The following is a 21,730-nucleotide window of genomic DNA, read 5'->3' on the forward strand; positions in this document are numbered from 1 at the left end:
GTCTAATATCTGTTATCAAAAACGAGTCATCAAGTTTGATATCAAATGTTATTTTTGGCTTACGTAATAAAGGTAAAACATATTCATCATAATATTCCTTTTGATAAAGTTTTAGAATCTTCACCAAAACAAATGGAGAAGTCATTAAATGTGCATATCTACCACGTGCTTTTTCAAAATTACTTTTAGCATTTTCAGTTAAATTGCAGAAGTTATAAACGTTATCGTATGCTTCATTAATTAAATGATTAGGTAACGAATTAATTGCTTGAAACAGTGTGAATAATGTTATTTCTTTTCTAAATTCATGTTTCCACCGTCATTATGTACTTCAAAATCACAGATGCCATCAACTATGCTCTGGGCAAGTTTATCGTCAATGTTTACATCTTTGTTTTCATTCATGATAGTCTTTATTTCTTCATTCTTCTGTTCAACTCTTACCTTAATATTCAAATCATTTAATATATCATTCACTGTTCTGGTTAATGTTGAATCATAACTTCCACGAATGAATGAGTATGTTTTGATTGGTTCTGTTGCATTCTTGCGAACTCTTGAATCAGCCATAACTACTAATGAACGCTTTGAATCATCCATAGAAGTCATTATGTCAATATCATAATCATTGCAGGAATAACATTTAATCATTCTGTTCGAAACTGCATAGAAGAAATTAGTGTTGCAATAAATGTGAAGACCTCCTGATGCGGTTTTAACGATAACATCTTTATCCGAAAGTTTTGATAAAATGTCTTTTCTAACTGTTTCTTTAAGTTCATCATTGTACGATTTATTGATATCAACATCTATAATCGTTAAATTTGAAATTTTATTTACTAATAAAGCCATACCAGTTTTCCTTCCTCTTCCTCCATCATGTTTGAGGTAGTTATGTAAATCAATCTTGTTTTCACCAATTCTTTCGTTGAGGGTTTTAGTTTCTGCCACAACTAATTCCTCAGCTAATGAATCAATAACTTTTTCATCAGAAACGATATAGTCACTGTTGTTTGTTGCCGTCATTTATATAGGAATAAAAAAATAAAAATAATTTTAAAACTAACTTTATTTTTGGGCTACATCAAATTTTCGTAAATGTTGTCAAAATGTCATGTTGTCTCATTTTTTAAAAGAAGTTAAATGACCTGGTAGCACATGGTAACATGGTAGCACCTTCAGTTCTTCAAAAATAATTCATAACTGCCTTCCTCCTGTGTTGTTGTCAAAATGTTATGAGGTTAGAAATGAGGTTAGATCTAACCATCTACCCTAAAAATTATTTTTGGTGAATTCAATAAAAATAAATGGTTCATTTACTCACAATATTTTTGTACAAAACAACCCCAAGCTTTTAACTTCTTTTCTGCAGCTTCTAATGCTATCTTAGCGAGTTCATATTCTCTAAATTCTCTCTTTAAATTTTCTTGTTCCCATTGGTCTAGTTCGTATGGAGAATCTCTATAACCATAACATAACTCACGTTCATGTTCTAATTGTTTTTCGCACATTTTTCCAACTTCTTCTTCAAACAAAGGTTTAGCATTCTCTACTGTATCTTCAAGTTCTTCTTCATCTAATTTCTCATGAACTTTCTTGTCTATGGAGTCCATAATATCTTTGACATAAAATGCATACTTTACAGAGCACCATTCAGCAACAAAATGAACGAGGTCAGGATGTATGTAAATACCTTTGAATTCATTTATAACACCCTTAGTAAGCTCATAAAATGCTTGTTTTGAGGTCGAGCCACTTTTGGCTCCACCGTATTCGTTCATCCAAAACTCAAGAATTCCCTGTATTTTAGCACTATTGAGAAATCTGTTTAAATGGTTTAACTTTCCTGCTTCTCTTGCCATCTTTGTTGCATTAATGTAACCATCCTTGTCTCTACGTAAGACTTCAATACCGTTATAAGTGCCTTTTGTGAATGTTTCGCCATTAGATTTGTTAGTGAATGTTTTTGCTTCGACTGACATTTCTGTTCTTACATACAAAATAAAAAATAAAAATAATTTTAAAACTAACTTTATTTTTGGGTCATTTACACTCATTCCGATGAAGTCATGACAAATCATTTCCTGTGTTGTTGTCAAAATGTCATGTTGTCTCATTTTTTAAAAGAAGTTAATTAACCTGGTAGCACATGGTAACATGGTAGCACCTTCAGTTCTTCAAAAATAATTCATAACTGCCTTCCCCTCATGTTGTTGACATAATGTCATGTTGTCTCAAACTTTAGAACGGCATAATTTAAATTTTTATTTTTATCATAAATGGATACCCCACAAGCTCAAAATTTACCACGAATCATAACAAGGGAGGAAATGATAAAAATGATGCGAGAACTTGCTAAAAATAACAAACCACTAAAATTGAGAAAATGCGGTTATGCAGTAATGATGGAAAGAGAGATGTTGTCAAAGAGGAATAAAAATTAAATTTGGATTGAGTTTAAAAATTCATCTTTATTAAATTCATCTCTTCCAACCAATTTATTTATTCTATTAAATTCTTTTATTTTTGCTTCACTCAGTTTAATGATTGAACGATAAGTTTCTAATTTTTCGATTATTTCTTTATCGTTTTCAACCCCACTGCATTGTGGCTTCTTTTTGTAATAGCATATTTTTGATTTAATTCTGTTTAGTTTCTTTTATATTCATCGTCTGGACTCTTGGCTGCTTCGTTGTCACTCTTTCTTACGAAAATAAAAAAATTAAATATATATTTAAATATAATGGAGTAAAAATAAATCGGAATTTCTATTAATTTATTGTCAACTTCAACTAATGCATTGCCGTTAATATATCTAACAAATTCAGCTATTGTGTCAAATCTTCGTCTTCTTTTTGTCATTGATTTATCAGTTTTTCCATAATCGAGATGAATCAAAACTTTACCCCCTTGTTTAAAATTCATGAGCCCCGAATTAATTTGTCCACGTTTAACATCATTCAACCTTTCCATTTGCTTTCTAATATATTCCCATTCTTTTGAAATATCATTTTTCATTTCCACTGGTTTCATGTTTATAGTTCTATGCCATGTATTATTGTAATAATATACTAACTGTTGTATGATGGAGTCATGATTTCCATCCCAGTATATCTGACCGTTAACCCCTAACGCATCTCTAAGAGTTCTCATTACTGCATCAACTATTTTATTATGAAACGTATATGGAGAGGATGAGAAGTAAAAATTAATTTGTGGAAAATAATGAGTCATAGCTGCCTGAAATCCTTTATCACCATCACCCCTGATATTATCTACTCTTTCATGATCTAGTAAGTATTGAATAGCTCTTCTTGTTTCCTGTTCTGTTTTCCCTTTCACTGGAATGCAATATAAATATCTAGTGTTAATGTTAATGGCAAATAAATAAGTAACGTTTCCTTTTGAATATTCCAGATGATCGATTTCGTATGAATATGGATATGGAGCAAATGAAGGTCGACTAAATTTTTCCTTTAATGGTTGAATTTTCGGGTCAATTGGTTTATTTAATATTTTGAAATCCTTTTTAAAATCTTTTTGCTTCTTTAATGTTTGAAATGGATATAATAAAGTGAATGATGAAGGATTAACTGAAGGAGGAGGCGGTACTGTCGTTGGAGGTTTTGGTGTTGCAAGTGGTTTAATTTTATCTGCTTTGATTTTGGATTTCATTCCTTCCTTCATTAATTCTGGATGTATTCTATTCATTTGTTTTAAATATGCCGTATATAAAGGTTTGATATACTTTCCCGCTTCGAGTTTATGTTGAAGGATGAATTCCAAAAGTTGATCTTCATTTAAAAGTCGGGCTGAATATGGTTTAACTAATGAATCATAAATTAAAGCTTGTGCATCATTTATGGTCTGAAGGACCTGGGCGTTTTGTTCCTTTGGCTTTGGTTTTTGTGGCTCAGGATTATATAATTTATATAATTCATCAATATCTTCTTCTGTTAATACTTTATTTTTGAAATCTTTCAACTGTTTAAGTTGTGATTTAGTTTTTCCCTTTGAATATTCATTATTTTTAATTTTGTCTTTAATTTTAGAAATTATTCTATCATGATATTTCAAAATTTCATTTTTATAATATGGATAATAATATTCCATATCATCACCCGTTATATTGTTATCATATTTTTGGAGATATGATTTTAAATCATAATAATTAAGAAAATTTTGATTAAATACTAAATCATCAATTAAATTTTTTAAATGTACGTTATCCATTTATATAAAAATAAAATCAATGAAAGTGAAAATGTTCAACAAAAAATAAACGTTGTTAAACCAATTACTGAAACAAAAATTTTTTCATCTGTTGAAGAATTTAATGACTATTATGCTAATAATAAAAAATTATTTGAAGAATTGACAACGTGTAAATTGAATAAAATGTTTAAAGTTGATGGATTCAAAATTTCAAAAATAAAAGGAGTGGTTAGTTTGAAATCTATTCCTCAATCAAGAATCACCTCATTAATGAAAATAGATGATTTAACAAAAAGAATAGAAGAGATTGAAGAAAGAATAAATCAAATAATTGATATCATAAATTCAAATAATCATTAATTTTTTAAAGTTCAATGTTGATTCTGAGACATGAATTTTTAAAGTTTATTTTTTTATTTTTTATTTCATTATGATAGTGAATCTTTCATTCATGAAAATAATTATTTCTAATTTCTTTTACTCTCTTGTATATACTAGATTTAAAGAATTCAGAACATTTCCCATAATCTCCTAAATGTTTTCTTATCTTATTGGTTTTCCATTCATTATATGAAACTGAATAAACTTTATCTTTATCTTTACACCTTTCATCACTTCCAATATATTTATATCTCAGTTTTGATTTATTGGTTTCATATTCATTAACGTTTAATAATTCACAGTCTTCCTTTTTAAATAAATGTCTTATGTATTCAGGATTAACAATTCTATAATATTGCTTCCCTTTAAATCTTTGAATATAAACAGGAACACCATCCTCTAAAATTCGATAATCTATTTTATCTGGTTTTACTTGTTGGGTCATTTATGTAAGAATAAAAAAATAAATATATTTTAAAATTAATGTGTTAAAAAAATGATACAAAATCGCTCGATATTGTATGAATTCTTACGTTTACAAAAAAAGTCACAAAACCCTTCATATCCTACTACTCATTATTAATGGAAACATAACAACGGCATCTTTTCAGGGAAACGTCTACAAAGCTTTGAAGAATAAGCTAATTCCTAAAAATGGAATCATTATTTTATGATTATGATTGTTTACATAAATTTAATAGTTTAAACTTAGAATATCACTTTTTCCACATGATTCAAATCAAATTAATGAGTTTAAAAACAGTTACCAACAGAAGATGACAAATTTAGCATCTTTCTTATCTCATAATAATACAACCACTGAATTTTGAACACAATGCTATGATTAATGAAATAGACACCTTATTTAATACATTCATTGTAAATATACAACGAACAACTTTTTCAGCACAAAATACGCTTGGGCTACAAAAATAGATATCGATGAAACAAATAATCATAATGAAACAGCATATTATGAATCAACATATCTGAATTACACATCAATATCAAAGCTACCTATATCTCGTGGAATTCTAAATGCACGAATGGATATAATACCTTAAATAGTGTATCACGTAACAGAATTATTGAAGCTGAAAAACATTAAAGGAAAAGAAGGAGAAACTTCACTTCATATTATAGCATTCAATAACTATCCAGAAATTTCAGAATTACTTATTTCAAATGGTACATATATTAATGCATAAGATTTACTTGGTAGAACTCCTCTTCATTTGATGATTTTGCATACAAATGAAGATATGAGAAATAATTTTTCACACCCAGTGTTAACCAAAAGCAACTGAACATTAAAATCAAAAATAGTGTTTCCGCATGACAAAAATAGCATTCTAACAACTTCTAAACTTCTAAATAATTTCAGTAGTATATGTGGACGGGTTGTGTGACTTTTTTTGTAAACGTAAGAATTCATACAATATTGAACGATTTTGTATCATTATTTTTAACATATGAAGTAAAAAATGTAAGATTCTTACAGTTTTGATTCTTACGTTTTTGAATAAATCAAGATTTAAAAATTTTCAAAATTGTAAGACATTTACACTCAGCCCATACATAACGAAATAAAAGAAGCTATATATAGATGATGTCAGGTTATTCAATAATTAAACATTGTTTAAATCCTGATTGGAATCAATGGAGTCATGAATGAAAAATAAACTTTAAGAAGCTAATGATTATTTGAATTTATGAAATCAATTATTTGATTCATTCTTTCTTCAATCTCTTCTATTCTTTTTGTTAAATCATCTATTTTCATTAATGAGGTGATTCTTGATTGAGGAATAGATTTCATCACTTATATTCTAATTTTTATTTAATGATAAATGAGTATAACAACTAATTCATTGAAATCTTTAAAGTTCACTAATTCAGAATTAGAAAATATTTTAGAAAATTTTGGAGACGGTTCTTATCCAACATATATGCAGAATGTGAAAGAGTTTTCCAGATTGTTGAATGAATTTAAATATAACGGACCAATTACTAAAAAGGCTATAATGAGATATTTATATCCCAAAAAAGTTGAAAAACAGGAGAATATTCCTCTTTATGGTCCAGAGGACCTGGGCTCAGAGAGCCTTGAAACACCTCCTGAATATTTTGAAGAAAAAATTAAACAAGATGAATATTATAACGATGAGATTGAGAAATTGGAACAATTAAGAAATGAAATAGATGAAAAAATTAAGGAATTGAGAAATGCTGAGAATGAAGTAGAGGGTTTAATGAATATCCCAGCTTCAGAATCAGAAGTTCAAAAATCACATGAGGAAAGATATAAAAATTACTTTTTGGAATCTACTAAAAATTTATTAGATGGTGATATTGACGAAACACTTTCAGAAGAAGGCACAAAATTTATTCATAAACATAAGTTACAATTTATTGACGATGGAGATTATCCATGTATATTACTTTCACCTCCTCTGATTCTGAAAATTCAAAAAAGCACTAAAAACGTGACATATGCAACAAATACGATTAAGAAAGAAGACCATGATATTTACACAAATTATTATTTAAATAAATGTACAGGTGTTGATAAAGTTTTTGATTTATTAGATAAAATATCAAAAGAAACCATTGGAACCTATAAAATTTTATGTGATTGTGGTTTCATTATTGAAGATACCAATAATGTTTCATATGAAAGAACAGCACCGAAGGAAGACGAAGTGAAAGGTCTATACCATTCGTTATTAAGAATATAAAAGATATGAAAACTTATAAACATTATATTTATTCATTTATTTCAGAAAAAATGGAAGCAACCCATAAAACATCTTCTCATCATTTTATAGCTATTCATACATTCCTTTTCAAAGTTGTGAAATTAAATAAGACAGGAATTAGATTTAATGTATCAGGGTACGCATTCTTGAGTAAATTAAAATGTATTCGTCACGTCGCAGATGATAAAAATTTATGTGTTCTTAATTCATTTTATGGGCTTTAAAAAAATAAACTTTATTTTTATTTATTTTAATTTTTATTCTTACATAAATGAACAAAAATGGAACAGCTAAAATGAATGATAATCAAATAAGAGCGAAGGTAGAAGGTTATTTAAACGCTTCTATAACATTCCTGATGGTGTTAATCCTAAAACTCGTAGAAGTTATTTAAATGAAGCAATAGATGCATATGAAGGTTTGACATTTCATCAGAAAGTGAGAGATTAGCGAGAATGTTAAATGTTAATATTGATTTCTATTATTGTGATCCTCAACCAGAAGACGTGGACATAAATAAGGTAGACTTTCCATTAGTGGAATCAATAATGATAGATCCAGAATTTGAAACAGTAAATATTTTATTAACACAGAGTCCATGTGGAAAACTTCACGCTGACAGAATAACAGACGTTGAAGCACTCACGGCTATAAAGTTTGTCCATTTGTAAAGAAGAAGTTTATTCTATCCGTGATGATCCAGAAAGGAAAAACCAAAGAAGATTTTTAAAAGCATTGTGAGAAATGTAAAGAAAATAATGGAAGATTAATTCAAGACGTTCAATTGCAAAACACACAACAACCATATGCACCACATATTACGAAACAGAAGATATATCAGTGGTTATTAGCACATAATTTGCAGGAATATTATAAACCGACAAGATATTATATTACTTTTGACTTCGAAACATTAGAGACTAAAGAAGAATTACAACTTTCTGAGTGTGCAACTTTGAACGCTTACTTAAAACCATTCATGGTATCATCAACGGTTAAATTAAACGATAAAACATATACGAGGAATTTTTGCTTAACTTCGAGTGATTCTTTTATTTCTGATTGGATTGAGTTTTTATTTTCAACCTGTTCATTAGTTGCTAAATCAAATATTGAACAATATGAAGAATTAATGAAGCCGCAAACGGCGGGACTTTGTCTCATACATTAAATGAAAAACAGAAGGAAGCATTTAAAGAACTTCTAGATGAGGAATTCAATAAAGTGAATATCATAGGTTTTAATTCGGGAAAGTTTGATTTAAATTTAATTCTTCGTGATTTAAACACTGCAAAATGGAAAATAAAATCAATGCTGGGTTCATCTTCACAATTTAAGCAAATCATTGTAAAGAAAACAAACGTTCCATATGAATTGAGATTTATTGACATCAGAAATTATATAGCGGGTGGGACATTAGACCAATTCACTCAAGATTTCGGAAACAATAAATCACGTGTTAAATCCTTTTTCCCTTATCAATTCATCACATGGGAGAATTACGAAGAAGAATTATATAAAAGGAACCATTCACTCAAGATTCATTTTATTCAGCATTAACACAAGAAACAATATCGATTCAGATTATCAAATATATCTCAATGATGCTAAAAATTTAAGAATAGATTAGAATATTTTATTCATTATTGCAATAAAGATGTTGAAATTATGATTGACCCAATTGATAAAATTATTGAAGAAACATTTGTTTATAAAATTGACATGCTTCATAATCTTTCTTTATCATCGAATGCATCAATGATTCGTTACGCGTTAGCATATAAGAACTTCAATCCTAACGAAACATATCCAGAAGAAGAAAATGTGGAATCAAGTTTTGAATTAACGAAAAAGTATTGGAAATATAAAATTGATTCATATAAGAAACAAGATGAAAAAGCAGAAAGAGATACTAAAAATAATGTTTCAATGGATGATTTTCAATACTATCACAATTTAATCCTTTCATCTAAATGCAAAATGTGTGGTAAAGCGTTTACATATGCAAATAAACCAACATTGGATAGAATCATAATGAAAAACCACATACCAAAGAAAATTGTCAGTTAATGTGTTGTTATTGCAATGTCGTAAAATCAAATAAAGATGAAGATGTTCAACGTTTAAGAATCAATTTAAGAAATTATGCATTAAAAAATAATTTACCAATGACTTTAGATTCAGTTGAAGCTTATCACATTCTCCGTAATGGAATTACTGGTGGTTATCAAATGTTCAACATCGTGTTAATCTTAAAGGAATCACGCACATTAATAAACTTTCATATAGTCCAGAAACTAAAACTGTATCAAATGAGGACACCACCAACATTATGACTCATTTCGTTGGTGTTGATTTTAATTCATTATATCCTTCATCATTTTCATCTAATCCTCATGATTTCATTCAATATACTGACCATAAAATGTATATGCCGGGAAGATTGAACGGAGTTATCATTTGTGATACAGCAACAAAGAAAGCAAAAGCACTGGGAATAATTAAGAAGAAAAATACTTTATTCGTGGCTGAAGTAAAGGGTCATATTGATGAAAAATACATTAATGATTACATAAACTTTTTACCGATAATAAGAAACTTAGATATTATCACAGATGAAAAAACAATTGGCAGTTTTATGTATAATTACATGAAATCAAACAATTACCAGTTGACCAGAAACAGAGAAATTAACTCAATTAGCATCAACACACAACCAATATCAACCATTTTCTTCTTATTATCTTTGGTATCTAATAGACAGATTTCATTTTATCATTGATGACATTCAATCAATTTTAACATTTACTAAAAACACTTGCTTTAATGAATTTGCGAACAAATTTATGAACGAAAGACAAAAGGCTGAATTAGAAGGAAATAAAGGAAAAAGTTTATTTTGCAAGATTTCACTTAATGGATCATATGGTTACGATGCAATGAATACACAAAATTACGCAAAGACTAAAATAATGAATGCACAGAAGTCACGCGTTGCATGTATGTCAAATAAGTTTAAAAACATAAGAGAAATAGGTGAAGATACATATCAAGTGATGCTTAAAGATAGATTTTATAGATGTGATACATGTTTACAAGAGGCATTCTTCACTTTAGATAACGCAAATACTGGTATTTGGTTTTCATTTATGATTTTATGTATAAATGCATGGATGTTAATCGTTTTCATTTCATTGAAGGTGATACTGATTCATCTTATTGGGCAATCGCTGGCGATCCAAATCTTCCTAACACTCAAGCATTTCAAGCAATTGTTACCGATAAACAATTTTATGATAAAAACATTTTCAAATTCGCACCTTTTGATTTCTTCTGTTTTGATGAGAAATTTAAACCTAAATTAAAGAATAAAGCTGAAGAAAAAGCACATGAGAAAAAATTATTGGGTTTAGCAATTGAGAAACAAGGTGATAACATGGTTGCTTTATGTCCTAAGTGTTATACATCATTCAACGGTTCAATTGATGGAAGTGATTTTAAAAAGATTGCACAAAAAATGAAAGGTGTTAGTTTAAGACAAAATAAGCAATTAACACCTAAAAATTATTTGGATATAATAAATGATAAATTGATATTTGATGGTCAGAATATTAATTTACAACTTAAAAATGGGTCAATGACTCGCTTAACAATTGGTAAGACTGCATTAACAGGAGCACACACTAAGGCTGTATGTTGTGAAAATGGATGTTGTATGCCATTTATTTAATAAAATACCACAGAAGAGACAAAAGGAACCGTTGAATGATGGCTTTGATACTATGATTCAAAGAGGCGGGTACCCTTAAAACATTGATTTTATTTTTATATAAATGAATAACACAGATTTAAAAATTTTAATTGCTGATTTAGTACTTAATCAAAATTTTCTTAATTATTATGATTTAAAAGCATATCTCCAAAAATATGATAACAATATAACGGGTGATGATATGGAATATTATTATCCATATTATAAAAATGAAATTTTGAAATATCATAATAAAATAATTTCTGAAATTAAAGACAAATTAAAAATAATGAATATTCAAAGGGAAAAACTAAATCACAACTTAAACAGTTGAAAGATTTCAAAAATAAAGTATTAACAGAAGAAGATATTGATGAATTATATAAATTATATAATCCTGAGCCACAAAACACCCATGTCCTTCAGACCATAAATGATGCACAAGCTTTAATTTATGATTCATTAGTTAAACCATATTCAGCCCGACTTTTAAATGAAGATCAACTTTTGGAATTCATCCTTCAACATAAACTTGAAGCGGGAAAGTATATCAAACCTTTATATACAGCATATTTAAAACAAATGAATAGAATACATCCAGAATTAATGAAGGGAGGATTGAATTCCAAAATCAAAGCAGATAAAATTAAACCACTTGCAACACCAAAACCTCCAACGACAGTACCGCCTCCTCCTTCAGTTAATCCTTCATCATTCACTTTATTATATCCATTTCAAACATTAAAGAAGCAAAAAGATTTTAAAATGGATTTCAAGATATTAAATAAACCAATTGACCCGAAAATTCAACCATTAAAGGAAAAATTTAGTCGACCTTCATTTGCACCATATCCATATTCATACGAAATCGATCATCTGGAATATTCAAAAGGAAACGTTACTTATTTATTTGCCATTAACATTAACACTAGATATTTATATTGCATTCCGGTGAAAGGGAAAACAGAACAGGAAACAAGAAGAGCTATTCAATACTTACTAGATCATGAAAGAGTAGATAATATCAGGGGTGATGGTGATAAAGGATTTCAGGCAGCTATGGCTCATTATTTCCCACAAATTAATTTTTACTTCTCATCCTCTCCATATACGTTTCATAATAAAATAGTTGATGCGGTAATGAGAACTCTTAGAGATGCGTTAGGGGTTAACGGTCAGATATACTGGGATGGAAATCATGACTCCATCATACAACAGTTAGTATATTATTACAATAATACATGGCATAGAACTATAAACATGAAACCAGTGGAAATGAAAAATGATATTTCAAAAGAATGGGAATATATTAGAAAGCAAATGGAAAAGTTAAATGATGTTAAACGTGAACAAATTAATTCGGGGCTCATGAATTTTAAACAAGGGGATAAAGTTTTGATTCATCTCGATTATGGAAAAACTGATAAATCAATGACAAAAAGAAGACGAAGATTTGACACAATAGCTGAATTTGTTAGATATATTAACGGCAATGCATTAGTTGAAGTTGACAATAAATTAATAGAAATTCCGATTTATTTTATTACTCCATTATATTTAAATAATATTTAATTTTTTTTATTTCGTAAGAAATGAGTGACAACAAAGCAGTCAAGAGTCCAGACGATGAATATAAAAAGAAACTAAACAGAATTAAATCAAAAATATGCTATTACAAAAAGAAGCCACAATGCAGTGGGGTTGAAAACGATAAAGAAATAATCGAAAAATTAGAAACTTATCGTTCAATCATTAAACTGAGTGAAGCAAAAATAAAAGAATTTAATAGAATAAATAAATTGATTGGAAGAGATGAATTTAATAAAGATGAATTTTTAAACTCAATCCAAATTTAATTTTTATTCCTCTTCGACAACATCTCTCTTTCCATCATTACTGCATAACCACATTTTCTCAATTTTAGTGGTTTGTTATTTTTAACATGTTCTTGCATCATTTTTATCATTTCCTCCCTTGTTATGATTCGTGGTAAATTTTGAGCTTGTGGGGTATTCATTTATGATAAAAATAAAAATTTGTTATCACTTATTTTATCGTTAATGTTTTCAGGTCATTCAATAATTAATTATTTTTGAATAACTGAAGGGGTCACCGGGTCACCAGGTGGTCACCAGGTAATTTCACTTCTATGAAAAAATGTGACAACATGACATTTTGACAACAGTCATGGGTCATTCAATAATTAATTATTTTTGAATAACTGAAGGGGTCACCGGGTCACCAGGTGGTCACCAGGTAATTTCACTTCTATGAAAAAATGTGACAACATGACATTTTGACAACAGTCATGGGTCATTCAATAATTAATTATTTTTGAATAACTGAAGGGGTCACCGGGTCACCAGGTGGTCACCAGGTAATTTCACTTCTATGAAAAAATGTGACAACATGACATTTTGACAACAGTCATGGGTCATTCAATAATTAATTATTTTTGAATAACTGAAGGGGTCACCGGGTCACCAGGTGGTCACCAGGTAATTTCACTTCTATGAAAAAATGTGACAACATGACATTTTGACAACAGTCATGGGTCATTCAATAATTAATTATTTTTGAATAACTGAAGGGGTCACCGGGTCACCAGGTGGTCACCAGGTAATTTCACTTCTATGAAAAAATGTGACAACATGACATTTTGACAACAGTCATGGGTCATTCAATAATTAATTATTTTTGAATAACTGAAGGGGTCACCGGGTCACCAGGTGGTCACCAGGTAATTTCACTTCTATGAAAAAATGTGACAACATGACATTTTGACAACATCATAGGAGGAAGGCAAAAATAAATTCCAGTCATACTTTATAAAGCTTCATTCACAGGTATTTCATCGTCAGTAAATGAATCCTCATTATCGTTTGGTTCAACCTGTTTATATAATCCTTTCATTTCTTCTTTCAAAACATAATACCATGTCTGTTTACCATCTATTTTTCTTTGTTTCCTTTCACATTTATCCTTAATGCTCATTTGGAAATTCTTGTCTTTCATGTCTGATGGTTTGCAGAATAGAGCATTTTTACACGTCATACCTGCACACAATTCATCATAATGTGTATTTATCCATACATCTAAAGGATTTGATGATAATTCTATTAAATCTTGTTTGGCTTCAGTCATCGGTATGATTCGTACATTAAATGATGAAAGGTCATATTGCATAAAATACGTCAGTAAATTATCATAAAATTCCTTAGTGCATGAATCCATTAAATTCTTGAAGTAATCAAATTGACCCTTGAATTTACCATTAACTCTTAAAACTACGTATCTTCTGTCTCCAACATCAATTTTGACAGGGTAGACGTTGTTAGTTACGAAAATGAAGTTTGCAACGTTCTGAGCAGTTCTTCTGGGTTGATTCTTTTCATTAATTCTAATCTCATTATCCGTAATAATTGATTTCAAAGCGTTGAAGTTTGCGAGTCTGTCTTCACCTACATTCTTGAGTTCATTAAGTACAAGAAACATTTTATTTTCAACTACTGAGTTGAAATTACCCGTTAGCTCACTTATTTCAGTAATGTTTTTACATGAATAACCAGCGAGAAGTTCAGAAATAATGTCTGTGAATCTGTTTTTACCTGTTCCCTGAAGTCCTTTCAAAACAATTGCTGTTTCATTCTTGATTCCAGGATGTTGAATCATTGATGCAATCCAGCCGAGAAGGTATTTATACACTTCATCGTTATTATCACAAATGGCTTCTTTAATGAAATTCATAAACATCTCAATTTTTGAGTAATCTGGTTTTTCGAGAATGTTGTATTTATAACCCTGAAACGTTGAGAAAACATCTGGGGAATCAGATTTAAAGCAAACACCCTTAACGGTTAATGGAGACAATTGATTTAGTAGTACGTCCCATGCTGTTATTGTTTTACCTTCTTCTTTAAATAACTTAATCATTTTAAGTGACTCTTTCATGTTTGATTGAAGAACGAATGATATTTGATTCATTTTGTCGTGTATGTTGTAATCTTTCTGAATGAAGTATTTATTTCCACAATCTACAAAACGGATTACACGTGATAAATCCTCAATTACTTCAGAACTGTTTTTATACTGATGATTTTCAGCTTTACGTCTAATATCTGTTATCAAAAACGAGTCATCAAGTTTGATATCAAATGTTATTTTTGGCTTGCGTAATAAAGGTAAAACATATTCATCATAATATTCCTTTTGATATAGTTTTAGAATCTTCACTAAAACAAATGGAGAAGTCATTAAATGTGCATATCTACTACGTGCTTTTTCAAAATTACTTTTTGCATTTTCTGTTAAGCTGCAGAAATTATAAACGTTATCGTATGCTTCATTAATTAAATGATTAGGTAACGAATTAATAGCTTGAAACAGTGTGAATAATGTAACTTCTTTTTCTAAATTCATGTTTCCACCGTCATTATGTACTTCAAAATCACAGATGCCATCAACTATGCTCTGGGCAAGTTTATCGTCAATGTTTACATCTTTGTTTTCATTCATTATACTCTTTATTTCTTCATTCTTCTGTTCAACTCTTACCTTAATATTCAAATCATTTAATATATCATTCACTGTTCTGGTTAATGTTGAATCATAACTTCCGCGAATGAATGAGTATGTATTGATTGGTTCTGTTGCATTCTTTCGAACTCTTGAATCAGCCATAACTACTAATGAACGCTTTGAATCATCAATAGAAGTCATGATATCAATATCATAATCATTGCAGGAATAACATTTAATCATTCTGTTCGAAACTGCATAGAAGAAATTAGTGTTGCAATAAATGTGAAGACCTCCTGAAGCTTTTAACAATAACATCTTTATCCGAAAGTTTTGATAAAATGTCTTTTCTAACTGTTTCTTTAAGTTCATCATTGTACGATTTATTGATATCAACATCTATAATCGTTAAATTTGAAATTTTATTTACTAATAAAGCTGTACCAGTTTTCCTTCCTCTTCCTCCATCATGTTTGAGGTAGTTATGTAAATCAATCATGTTTTCACCAATTCTTTCGTTGAGGGTTTTAGTTTCTGCCACAACTAATTCCGCAACTAATGAATCAATAACTTTTTCATCAGAAACGATAAAGTTGCTGTTGCTGTTTGTTGCTGTCATTTATATAGGAATAAAAAAATAAAAATAATTTTAAAACTAACTTTATTTTTGGGCTGCGTCAAATTTTCTGTGATGTTGTCAAAATGTCATGTTGTCACATTTTTTCATAGAAGTGAAATTACCTGGTGACCACCTGGTGACCCGGTGACCCCTTCAGTTATTCAAAAATAATTAATAACTGCCTTCCTCCTGTGATGTTGTCAAAATGTCATGTTGTCACATTTTTTCATAGAAGTGAAATTACCTGGTGACCACCTGGTGACCCGGTGACCCCTTCAGTTATTCAAAAATAATTAATAACTGCCTTCCTCCTGTGATGTTGTCAAAATGTCATGTTGTCACATTTTTTCATAGAAGTGAAATTACCTGGTGACCACCTGGTGACCCGGTGACCCCTTCAGTTATTCAAAAATAATTAATAACTGCCTTCCTCCTGTGATGTTGTCAAAATGTCATGTTGTCACATTTTTTCATAGAAGTGAAATTACCTGGTGACCACCTGGTGACCCGGTGACCCCTTCAGTTATTCAAAAATAATTAATAACTGCCTTCCTCCTGTGATGTTGTCAAAATGTCATGTTGTCACATTTTTTCATAGAAGTGAAATTACCTGGTGACCACCTGGTGACCCGGTGACCCCTTCAGTTATTCAAAAATAATTAATAACTGCCTTCCTCCTGTGATGTTGTCAAAATGTCATGTTGTCACATTTTTTCATAGAAGTGAAATTACCTGGTGACCCGGTGACCCCTTCAGTTATTCAAAAATAATTAATTATTGAATAACCTGAAAACATTAACATAAACATTAACGTAAACATTAACGTAAACATTTATTTCTGTAGTTCATCCATTACTTCATTACCTAATTAATTACAGACATAAAATATATTTAGTTCATTCATTGAACTCTATACCATGCGTAAACTGTCATGTAAGGTGGCATGTAGTCTTTACTTTGTCCCGTTGTTTGCGTATATCCTGAAACGCGATGTGTATGGTTTCCTCCTCCCTCAGTGTTACTCCAGTAACAATCTATAGCAAACTTAACGTTGTCTTTAACATCATATCCTTTACCTTTTGTCATTGCTGACCAATCCCAATATCTATGCTTATGCCAACCTGCTTGAGATGTACTTAAATCTATGTAGTGACTGTGCGCAGGTAAATTTTCACCTGAAATCGTTTTACTTCCACCTGTTTCCTTTGAAGAGTTTGCACAATACAAAAACCTGTCGACTATTTGAGTCCAAGTTCCAAAACCAAGTACTACTTCTGGTCTGGTAGAGTTCATTGACGTATAAATAGAGCCTATAGGATATAATGTTTGAAGCATTTCTGTCTTTAATGTTTGAAGCTCTGTTTTGTCTGCTTTCTTGTCATATAAATCTTGAGCAGTGAATTTAATATTATGTTCATCCTTCATGACATAAACATCTTTACATCTAATGTTTTTCATCGTCGTTATGTCGTCATCCGATGTTAAACCTTGTGGAAAGTTAGGAGGTTTACAATATATTGCATCCCCACCAGTTTCTTCAACCGTTCCTTCAATACTTTCTATAGCAACAGTTGTAAAACTTGTATGTGTATGGTTCTTATTTGCTTTCTTCTCTAACTCATCGTTAACATATGTTTTATCCGCTTTAAGGTCTAAACATCCTGAAACCCATCCTGTATCGGCTTTAACTTTAAAAGTCTTCGATGTCCATTCATGGTACCAGTCAACCCTTTCTATAATTTCTTTATCTTTTTCATCCACATATTCCTTATCTGCTTTCTTCTCTAACGCACTAGCCACACAATCCTTATCTGCTTTCTTCATTATGTCATTTAGGAAACCTTTTATGAATTCCTCATTTAAATTAAATCTTCCAATCTTCAAAACTTTAGGAAATGCATTTAATGCGTAATATCTCTGTTCTTCTGGTGGAATTGATGTTATATCATCCGTTATTCCTTTAATTTTTGAATTCATAAATAAAATTTCTTTTATATTTGATATCACCGCACCACCTTTGCAAACGAATTCGAAATGGTCATTTTTCAATACTATCTCCAAATCTCCATATTTCAACCTTTGCGTTTGTTCTGCCGTCTTTGAATTATATGCATATATGGCGTATGTAATGGTCTGTGCCTTAAGTTGTTGTGGTTGCTGTTGTTTAATCATTTATTATGATTTAAAAATAAATATTTAATCCGTTATCTCATCAGCTATTTTTTCTATTTGAAATTGCCATAATATTTCATTCATGAATTCTAAATCACAATCAAATAGGTCAGTTATTCTAAATTTAATATTTGATAAATCTTTTGAATGAAGAATAAATGAATTCCCGGATAATTGAAACGGATATGATAAAGAAAATATGTTTAAGTTGATGGATAAAATGTTTTGTATTGATGGGTAAGAGTTAGGGTCTAATGTTTGATGTGAAAATCTCATTGGGGTATTAACTTTATCACATTTGATTAAAATGAAATTGGAACCAGTGTCAGAATACAAAACATCCCCAACATCTTTTTCAAAATTTAATATCCCCAACAATGAACGAAAATGAGGAGTACAAAATTTAATTTTCAGTGGGAATTTAATAAGGTTATTTATTTCATCAAGTTCAAAAAGTTTATCAGGTTTTGATTTAAAATTTTCTTCATACCATACGATAAATGATTCATTTAAATAACTTAAAATCATGTTAATATCCCATTTCGTGATCACATTATTTATATACATATCATACGTTTTTTCAAGGTCATCTTTAATAAATGATATATAATCTGAAGGGTCTAAAAGAATGGGATTAAATTTACCACTCACAGAAACGAGAGTAACATTATAAATTCCGCTAACTGTTAAATTTAATTCACAGTTATTATTCGAAATAATATTGATAATTGACATTTTTATTACGATTAAAAATATGGTAAAGCGTTATTTTCCAGTGATAAATAAAACTAGAATAAGATTACCTCAAGAATTCATAAATTCAACGAATAAGAAATTCATTCATGTTATAAATTTTAGTGTTTTCAGAAAATATGAGTCAATGTCATATTCATCATCGGGTTATATTTCACTTCATTCAAATTTAGTTCAATCAAACCCATATAATGACCATTTCATAAGATTTTCAGATGGTATTAAAAATGTAATTGATAGATTAAAATATGAACAGATTGACAATATCGAATTTTTGGAATTTTGGTTTAAATATCCCGATGGAAAAAAGATTGAAGTTAAAGATAAAGCTGATACTATAACAAAAACAATTACAATGACCGATCCAGATAGTGGGGAACAAAAAGAAATAAAACAAACGATAGAAACTGGTGAAAGGTCAATTATTATCGATTATGATTCAAAGGATTATTATTCAATAATGTTAATGCTTGAATATTAAATGGCCTTAACAAAGAATTTTTCAAGTGATATTTTATATTCATCAACTATTTTATTATAAATATCATTATATGTTAAATGAAGTTCAGTTGTTGTTCCGTTCTTTGATATCTTAATTGTGCTAATATCCTTTATAGGATTTATTTTTGCAACTGTTCCGCAGCATGAAACCTCATCATCTATGAAAAATTGAATCTTAACGTCTGAATCTTGAACATCACAAAGAATGGCGATAATGTGAATTAATGATTCATAAGGTAAAATAATTAAACCGGATTGGTCAATTAAATTTATTATTGAATCATAATTATTAGTTATTATATCACGGTAAATTTTCATTAATTCAGAATTAATGTCTACTTTATATGGCGCATTGCGACTGGAATCATAGATTCCTGGGTTCTCGATGTTTGATGAAAGAGGTGGGGGGTATGTTGGATATGTGGGAATTTCAACAGGTTCTTTACCAGGTTCAGATAAAATGATTGGGTCTCCATTCTCTTCATTCTTCGGTAAGTCACGAGTTAATAAATTTGGTTGAGTTGCTGACCTTGTTAATTCAGGGCTAACATTAACTTTAACATTTTGAATAATTCGTGATTTATCATCATTTACGTTATAACCAACCGTAATCTCTGCTTTTGCGTTAGTGTTCTTTTGACTAGTGAAACGTCTTCTCATTTATAATCGAATAAAAAAAAGAAAAATATATTTAAAGTTTTATTTAGTTGTTACGGTAATATCCCAAGGTTCATCATTGTTTGCTTATACTTTCTTTGTAACTGCACCAATTATGTTATTGATATTGCTTTGAGTTTCTTCCAGTCTTATTTTATCATTTACAATATCTTTAATCATTTCATTACATGCATTCTTAAAACCATCTGATTTTTCTAATTTACGTTTATCACTTTCTTTAATTAAATCAAAGTTATATCCTTGTTGAGAATAAAGTGGTTTCTTTATCAATTCCTTGAACGCTTCTGAAAGTGAAGATGAAGAAATTCTTGCCACTTGAATTGGTTTAAATTCTGCTTTCATTGCTTCTTTCTGTTCATTGAACACTGGATCGAATAAAGCAACTTTAAAGAATTTCTTAGCTGAAATTTCAGGTCTAATGTTTGCATATTGACCATCAAACTGATTAACATATCGTGGTAATCCATCCGGTCCCTCTTCAATAGCATTTAATTCTTCATTGAAATAAGAATATGGATTATGACGGTATGAATTAATTGGACCATTTTCACCTTCTTCAATGTATTGTTTAACAGCTTTTCCATTTTCATCAAATTGCATAGGATAACGTTCATTATATGCTTTACGTTTAGGATAATCAGATATAGTTAATTTATAACCATTTATGACTTTAATATTACCTTGACCATCAGTAACAAAGACTTCATTTATACCATCAGGCTTTCCATTTGGTCCTGTAATGTCTGCTTCATGTGCTTCCCAATTTGGTCCATGACGTTTGGCATATGCTTGAGCTTCTGGTAATGTTAAAACGTTTCTCATTTGTTTAACATCTTTTTGAAGACCAGCAACAATATGAACTAATTCTTTCATTCCATCAGGAACTTTCATAGTTCTATTATATGCACCCTTTTTGTTTGTCCCTTGTTTTAATGGAACCTGTAGAAGATTTGCTATTTCTGTCATGTTTAATTATAAATAAAAAATAAAAATTAATTATAAAAAGTTAATCAAATTTAACACTTCCTTTATTTAAATCAACTATTATTTTTCCATGTTCACCTAATTGCTGATATTGTGTGTAAAGTTCATTAATGCTCATTGGTAAATTCACTTGATAAAGCATAACGTTCAACTGTTGACGACTAAAACCACTGAAAATGAAAAGGGTGGACAGGTTTGATTTAATGTTTGTACTTAATGCTTTGAAGTATTGAACAGCCATAAAGAATGAACACTGAATGTGTCGACATTGAGTTAATAATTGATTAAAATATGATTTCTCATTTGTTATTAGTTTTGATTTCACTGCATCATCTAGAAAAATTAGTGAATGCAAAAATTCTTTATCAAAATTTGAAATAGAAAGTGTTTCAAATAATT

At 29.6% G+C, this 21,730-nt stretch overlaps 6 protein-coding genes and 2 pseudogenes across 8 annotated transcripts, besides 1 other annotated feature; 2 read left to right on the forward strand and 6 right to left on the reverse strand.

Annotated features, from left to right (window-relative positions):
• Nucleotides 1-21,730: part of a mobile genetic element that runs on past both edges of the window.
• Nucleotides 510-1,026, reverse strand: TVAGG3_0234080 (Prim-pol domain family; the record flags this gene model as incomplete). Its single annotated transcript, XM_051227439.1, has 1 exon — nucleotides 510-1,026. A coding segment is annotated over one exon (517 nt), but the record flags the coding sequence as incomplete, so codon positions are not given.
• On the reverse strand, nucleotides 1,486-1,982 carry TVAGG3_0234090 (KilA, N-terminal/APSES-type HTH, DNA-binding family; the record flags this gene model as incomplete). Its single annotated transcript, XM_001288296.2, has 1 exon — nucleotides 1,486-1,982. A coding segment is annotated over one exon (497 nt), but the record flags the coding sequence as incomplete, so codon positions are not given.
• Nucleotides 6,447-7,029, forward strand: TVAGG3_0234100 (uncharacterized protein; the record flags this gene model as incomplete). The annotated part of the gene is made up of 1 exon (XM_051227440.1): nucleotides 6,447-7,029. A coding segment is annotated over one exon (583 nt), but the record flags the coding sequence as incomplete, so codon positions are not given.
• TVAGG3_0234110 lies at nucleotides 10,328-11,085 on the forward strand (annotated as a pseudogene). The gene has a single exon. A coding segment is annotated over exon 1 (758 nt).
• TVAGG3_0234120 lies at nucleotides 13,933-16,243 on the reverse strand (annotated as a pseudogene). Its single transcript has one exon. A coding segment is annotated over exon 1 (2,311 nt).
• On the reverse strand, nucleotides 17,144-17,578 carry TVAGG3_0234130 (phage tail repeat-like family; the record flags this gene model as incomplete). Its single annotated transcript, XM_051227441.1, has 1 exon — nucleotides 17,144-17,578. One exon carries the CDS (start codon nucleotides 17,576-17,578, stop codon nucleotides 17,144-17,146), a length of 435 nt encoding a protein of 144 aa, XP_051112427.1.
• On the reverse strand, nucleotides 19,646-20,329 carry TVAGG3_0234140 (uncharacterized protein; the record flags this gene model as incomplete). Its single annotated transcript, XM_001318852.1, has 1 exon — nucleotides 19,646-20,329. One exon carries the CDS (start codon nucleotides 20,327-20,329, stop codon nucleotides 19,646-19,648), a length of 684 nt encoding a protein of 227 aa, XP_001318887.1.
• Nucleotides 20,414-21,313, reverse strand: TVAGG3_0234150 (uncharacterized protein; the record flags this gene model as incomplete). The annotated part of the gene is made up of 1 exon (XM_051227442.1): nucleotides 20,414-21,313. The coding sequence occupies one exon, from the start codon at nucleotides 21,311-21,313 to the stop codon at nucleotides 20,414-20,416; it is 900 nt and encodes a 299-aa protein (XP_051112428.1).

Source organism: Trichomonas vaginalis, chromosome IV (genome assembly GCF_026262505.1).
Source record: "Trichomonas vaginalis G3 chromosome IV, whole genome shotgun sequence".
Taxonomy (NCBI): Eukaryota; Parabasalia; order Trichomonadida; family Trichomonadidae; genus Trichomonas; species Trichomonas vaginalis.